At 41.8% G+C, this 6,666-nt stretch overlaps 1 protein-coding gene across 3 annotated transcripts in view; it reads right to left on the bottom strand.

Moving 5' to 3' along the window:
• Nucleotides 1-6,666, bottom strand: part of btbd7 (BTB (POZ) domain containing 7) — a 19,612-nt gene that overhangs the window by 9,035 nt on the left and 3,911 nt on the right. For all 3 annotated transcript variants that reach the window (XM_020590859.1, XM_020590860.1, XM_020590861.1), the window contains exons 2-3: nucleotides 4,543-4,770; nucleotides 1,287-2,429 (exon numbers count right to left, since the gene is read on the bottom strand). In XM_020590859.1, coding sequence (XP_020446515.1) covers nucleotides 1,287-2,429; nucleotides 4,543-4,624 — 1,225 coding nt within the window. In that variant the 5' untranslated portion in view covers nucleotides 4,625-4,770. The remainder of the gene's footprint in view (nucleotides 1-1,286; nucleotides 2,430-4,542; nucleotides 4,771-6,666) is intronic.

The following is a 6,666-nucleotide window of genomic DNA, read 5'->3' as shown; positions in this document are numbered from 1 at the left end:
CCCTGAGAGCTGCACTACAGCCTGGGGGTAGGAGGGGTGTCTAACCAGCTGTGTGTATGGTGTTAGTGTACAGTGCTATTCAAGTCTCTTCGCAGGTCTCTAAAAACCGGTATACTGCTGCAACCCTAGTTACACGATATGATAACAGACACTAGAATTAAAAAAAAAACTGTGTTGAGTCATATAACCTCTGTGGATCCACACAGTTATAACAGGCAAACCAAATGCAGAAATTTTTCATGTGCATTTGAATTGGACAGTTTCAAGCATGGCTTATTCCAAATGTTATTCTTATTGCCAGGGAGATTTGCTAGTGGAAACTGGGCAGCATTCAGGCATGCTGCTCTGGAGGCAGTGAGAGTGACAAGGGCTGCCTTATAACAAACTGACTCATGTCAAACCATGACTATAACCTTTGGCATGTTACATGGTTCATTCTGAAACAGTAGCAAAACTCAAAATGACAGTCATCCAAGTAAAGATAGAGCAGTAGCAAAGTAGGCAACCAGCAACAAGGTGTTGCCAGAAGCTCAGATGCATTGGATTTATCAGAGAGTAAGCCGTCTACCCCTGGAGACACAGACAAGCCCTCCAGCATATATCAATCTGTTAAGGGCAGCCGCAGCTATAACACCCATCACAGTCAGCCAAGCTGTTTAACACTAGTCTGGGCTGCACGGCAATATTGCACATATGCCAACATATGCATAAGGTTTCAAAGAGTTTTAAAGAGAGGACAGAATACTAAATAAATGAATGAGAGACACATGACTATAAGAAAGAAGGAGAATAAATAAATTTGACCAGGCTGAGACAGACTATGAAGAAATCAAACAAACTAAACTGTAAGGCATACTATGCTCAAACGTAGAGCTGGACAATAAAACAAATGTAATGAATTTATCAAAACATTATGAATCTTCTATTTTTCTAAAATGACTCATTTCAAATAAATGTCTAGAAAATGCCAAATGTTGCATTAAATAAAATAAAACATTATAGCCAAGTTTCAACCAGCAATCCATCATCTTTGACTGCAATTTAACAGGACAAATTTATCAGAAGTGAGCCAACATGAGTAGAAAATAAATGCATACAAATGTATAAAAATAAGACTGATGTCTTAACAATTTAAGGTTTTATATATTTTATACATTGCCCCATTACATTCGAGTGTTGACAATGTCACTAATCAAACCGTGTCTAAAAAGAACACCCTTCTTTTTATCTTTTCATGTACAGTTGATTTGTGTTTTGCATTATAAATGTGTGTGATCATGACTTACCTTGAGCTAGCATACTAAACTCCAAGAATAGAGCAATATGGTACAACTCCATGGCCTCCTCAGTCCGTGTGCTGGCCCCACGACCCCCTGACACAAGGGCTTGCACCTCACCGAGGCTGCTTGCTGAGGGGCTGCCCCGCAGCACCAGCCCAAGATCCACCACATCTGTGTACATGCAATGAAGAATAACCTGCACATATTTCCGTGGGATGATAGATTCATCTAGTACTATGCGAGTGGGTGTCTGTAATGTACGCTCTGTCATTTCCTCTCCTGTGCGGATACGTCTCTGCAAAAGGTTTCTAAAGAAAGGAGAACGTGCTGAAAGAATGGCCTTGTGAGCCCTAAGGTCTTCATCTGGCGTCCCAGGGGTCCCACTGCCCCCTGAGCCCCCCGTTAGTGCTGCAGCCACAGCTCCTCTCTCATTACAACTCTCTACTATTTCAGAGTCCAAAGAGAAGCTGAGCAGAGCATCGTAGTAACACATGTAGTCAAACAAGCCCTTCATATCTGCCTCCAGGGAGTTGGGCGTACCGAACTCCTCACTGAGCTGTACCAGTACATCCACATTCTGCAGCCTGGTATCCTCCGCTCCACCCACCCCAAACTCCCCAGTGTACAAGTAGTGAAGAAGGGCAGAGAACATGGGCACATCAATGCCAGCTGTCTCAACATCCATGAGAACCTCTGCTCCATAGCCAGGAGACGAGGACAGCAGAGTCTTGAAAAAGGGGCATCGGACAGCCAGGATGGCTCGGTGAGCTGGAAAGCAAGTACCTTGGAAGATGAGGTCCACATCAGTACAGTACTTGTGCTGGTAGAGGGCAGCAAGATCACGCTGCAAGCTGGGAGCCTCAGCACGGGCCTGGCTGGCCTGAAAGCTCAGCTCCTTAAGAGCTGCTGTTCCCTCATACTCCTCCACCAGGGCATTTGTGTCACGGACATCCCACCCTGATAAAAGCTCCCGCATCTGCCGTGCATGATCTGCTGAGCGACCGGACTTCCTCCTTTTGATGAACCTCCGTTTGAGGGTTGCCAGACCAAGGCTCTTCTTCTTCCTGTCTGTGGGCCGTTCATGGCCATGCTCCAGGCTGTATAGCTTAGACTCCCAGCCATATCCCTGCTGAGAGTAGGATGAGGTCCCTGGAATAAAAACATATGCAGGTTAGCTTCACAAAAATTCAGTGTGTGTTGAAACACACAATACTATAACAAACCTGTTGATGTTACTATAAAAAAAACTACAAAATCCTTTTCTGGATATTTCATTTTCAAATAATGCCCCGTTGAAATATGACCATCTAACATCGCAGCAGTCTTGAAGGCAAACTGCAAGAAATACAATCTGTCTCTGGCATCCCTATGGTGTGACCAGCTCTGCCAGGCCAAGCAAACACTACCCCAACCCTGCTACAAAAGGATCTGGAACTAATTCAACAGTGGGGAATTAACACTCACGCAGAGAATCCCCTCATTCTGTTCAATTTAGACCAAACTTTAGCTTATCACAGACTAAGACCAAATCAGCTCACAGAAGACTTGGTCCTGCTTTGTACTTCTCAATGAACTTCAGTCTATTTGCATGCTTGGGCCCAATTACACTAAGTAGCAGTCATCCTTGGCTTGAGTGACAGGGCTTGTGCATCAGGGGAAGCTCTGCCAAGGAGATCCTCCCTGCCTGTCCGCCTCTCAGCATCCATCAATGTGACCCAAATAGTAATCATTCTAACACTGTGAATCATCTGTGACCCAGGCCGGCCCAGCCAAACAGCTACAGAGCACAGACCAAACCCCAGTGGTCTCAGGGGCTACTCAGATGATGTGGCTCATTTAATAACATTTACAGTTTAAAGTAGAAGTCTACAAAAGCCTCACATCAAAGTCATTTTGAAAGTCAAATAAATAATGTTTTTTGTTAAAAGCTTTAAATGAGTCTCTGAAGCTGTTCTAAACATCTGGTACTGAGGGCTACAGGAAAAGATTTAAGGACGATAAACCAGAAAGACCCCAGTGGTTCATGATTTAGGAGAATCACATAGGTTTCCCAACACCTCATAACAGACAGTGATTTTAACAACCACAGTCCTGATATAATACAAAAAGTAAAGGTACTCATTACACAATGTATATCATATTCTTGGATTATAATTACTGATGCACCTTTGTGTAAGTCACATTTAATGCAGCTGGTAAAGGGGGAGTTATTTTTTATTAATATGATTCTGAAAAGTAACTAAAGTTATAAAAGTAGTGGAGTGAGTACAATATTTCTAAAATGTAGTGAAGTAAAAGTATGAGGTAGTACAAAATTAAAACAGTCACGTAAAGTACAGATACTGTACCTCAAAACTGTACTCAAGTACTTGGGTTACTTTCCACCACTGTATATAAGTAACAAGCACATGAAAACTAATACACCCTGTGTCCCTGTATGCCAGACACTTTTTTTCATAAATGCAGGTACAAACTGACAGATAGGAATGTCTAGCTGTGGTACAATAATGTTCACTGACAATGACATTGGCACTGCTAAAACTGGAACAAAAGCACGCACACGCGCACACACACGCACAAAACCCTTCCCATCAGGCTCTAACAGTGAAGCTGTAGCTCCTGCTCAGTAGAAAAATGTGACACAGTCCAACAAGCAGCCTACAGCTGGCCACAGGGTCAAAAATGATATCTGGCACCCAGCAGCCTTATCCTAATCACATCACACCACAAGCATAACAAAAGCTAAGAAGAGCATGACTGGAAGGCTGCTACTTAATGCTAACAGTTACAAGCAAATACCTGATGTGACTTTGGTTAACTACACACACAAGACAGGTTTCTTTGCATAACTGTCTCTCATAATGCTTCATAAAATGCATATGGCAAAGTAGATGTGATGCTTTTTAAAGGCTCTGTTTCTGTTACATGAGTCAATGCCCAGTTCATGAGCTCTAATGTACAAAAATATTCCCCTTGCACCATTAGTTGCCATGGAAGCAGGTTAATCAAAAGTGTGAGTTTGGCCATGCTAAACCCCCATTAAGTTTTTAAAGCAGGGGTGCATAGTGCTAAATTGGATTCATGACTATAGTTTTAACACCTTGTTATACCAGTGAGTGGGAAAATCATGTTCTTGACTAACAGTTCATCTAAAAGATATTTTATCATATGCTAACTGAAAATACAGAATGATCTATCAGAGTAAATTTAACCTTACAAGTGATCACAACACAAGTGATTAAGCCAGAGATCAAATCCTTACCTATAAATGTCTGCTGTGCCTGTGCATTCCCCCCGATGCGTGGGGAGCATGAGTGTGGATAGCTGGATCCATTGGCACCCATCCTCACTTCTCTTCACTTGCTATTTGGGGGTCCCCCCTCTTGCTGAGTCATTCTGCTCAGACAACGTATTCCTCTCTGTCCTTAGTCGTGGGTCAGGCACAGATCCTCTGAACTGCCCTCAGAGCCCCTGGCCCAGCCTGTCATGCCTGAAGAAAGGAAGATCAAAGAGGACAGAAAGAAATCTTTTATCCAAAGAGTGATTACATTTTAAATACTGCTGACTAAAATCTCACAGAGATTACAGCATGATGAGTTTGAACTGTTTGGACTCTGTCAAAGATAATGAATGGCCAGGGGTGTCAATGTTTAGGAAGCCGAACAGAGGGCCATCCAATACTCTTTTGCATGGTTTCAGCCCCATTTATTTCATTGCAAACATAAGTGAAAGCTGTCTTAGTTGTTGTACTAGCCTGAAATGCTAAAAAAAAAAAAAGTGATGACATTTGTTCTATTAGTGACAGTCTTCATCTAAAGACTGTGTGATCAGCTTCCTATCTGTAATCTTCAACAGTGACTTTGGGTTAACAGTAACTTCCTATGCTTGGCCCTCAGGAAACTGACACTCAGCAAGAAATCTAATGCAGATGTCTGCTGACCTTTGAAGGGAAGCACAGCTTTTGTCCATCTTGTCCACTTTAGTAGTTTAAAAATTTGAAGTCTCCTGAATAATTTAAATGTTTTTCCAAATCGGTGTGTATTTATCTACAGTGTATAATTACACTTCAGTCTGAGTGACAATTCATTCACCAAGATCAAATCAATTAGAAGCAAGCAGCTTCATATTAAATTCTCATTAAATTACATTTGGCATTTTTCCTCTGGGCTGGTTTTCAAACTTTGCACCTCTATTCAGGTCCTGTCAGTAAAGACCAACTATGCAGAAGTTGTTCAGTGAAACTCTGCAGTGCTTAACTGCATTGTTTTATGACAAATATAACGCTTGGATGCAGGCTTAATGCAGTATGTCATGTCAAGCTGGGCGGTATGACAGCAGATAATGTCACATGGTAGAAATTTGTCAACTGTTGAAGACTGTACAATGGTACTGGTACCACTGCCTTTAATAGTTCTATTAAAGCACTGTTGCCAATGCTGCAATGAGCAGGACAGCTTTATTGCATAATGGGACTTTTATAAGTTTTGCACCACTGTGATGAAGGTCAGGTATTTCACTCACTGGATTAGCCCAAAACTGACACTGACAATATCTCAATAGGCCTTTTACATTTCATTTAGCTGCTTCTGCCTCACAGCTCTGGCATTGTGTGTAAGCTAGTCCACAGTCACACTGTTATGCCTTTCTGGAACATTTGAACACAATGGAGCCATCACTAATGTTACTATTAAGACCTGTGCTTTTCTGATAGGTCAACACTTGTCAGCTGTAAAAACTGCCCATCATGTTTGAATTTACTAAATGAACATTGTGATATAAAATAACAGTACATATACCTATACATATCAAGCATCTCTAATGTAAAGCTAATTCTACTACTTCTACCAGACAAGAAATTAGATTATGCAAGTACTTGCTCACTTATGGGTGACCAAAACATAAATTGGAGACAGAAAACAGTGTTCAGGCACCTCATTAACTAAACATAGTCAACCAGTCAGGCTACTAATTACAAACGGAGTACACCTGGGATCATTTCTACTAACAAGTACACTGGAGATCAAAATTATATTTATTCTTTTCCAAACCAGAGGAACAGTTTTCCATGGCACGTATGCTATAAACATGCCCTTTCATAAACAATATTAAGAGACTTGGAAATGCAATTCTCATTGTTCTGGACCTAATGTGCGTGTATATATACAGATTTTGTGTCTCTATGTGAAACCAGACATAGAACTGGAGTGTGATGGCAGATCTGTTTTGTCTCAGCCTGCTCGTTTTTCCTGCCTACCATACTAATAAATCATTGTGCCTGCCCCTGTAGAGCAGCACTCCACAGCCTCCCGAGGGTTCAATGGAAAACCACAGCCTGTTACTCCACACACACACACACACACACACACACAAACACACACACAGAGAC

This window comes from Monopterus albus, unplaced genomic scaffold, assembly GCF_001952655.1.
Source record: "Monopterus albus unplaced genomic scaffold, M_albus_1.0 scaffold13.1, whole genome shotgun sequence".
Lineage (NCBI taxonomy): Eukaryota > Metazoa > Chordata > Actinopteri > Synbranchiformes > Synbranchidae > Monopterus > Monopterus albus.
This window is presented reverse-complemented; position numbering and strand designations above follow the sequence as displayed.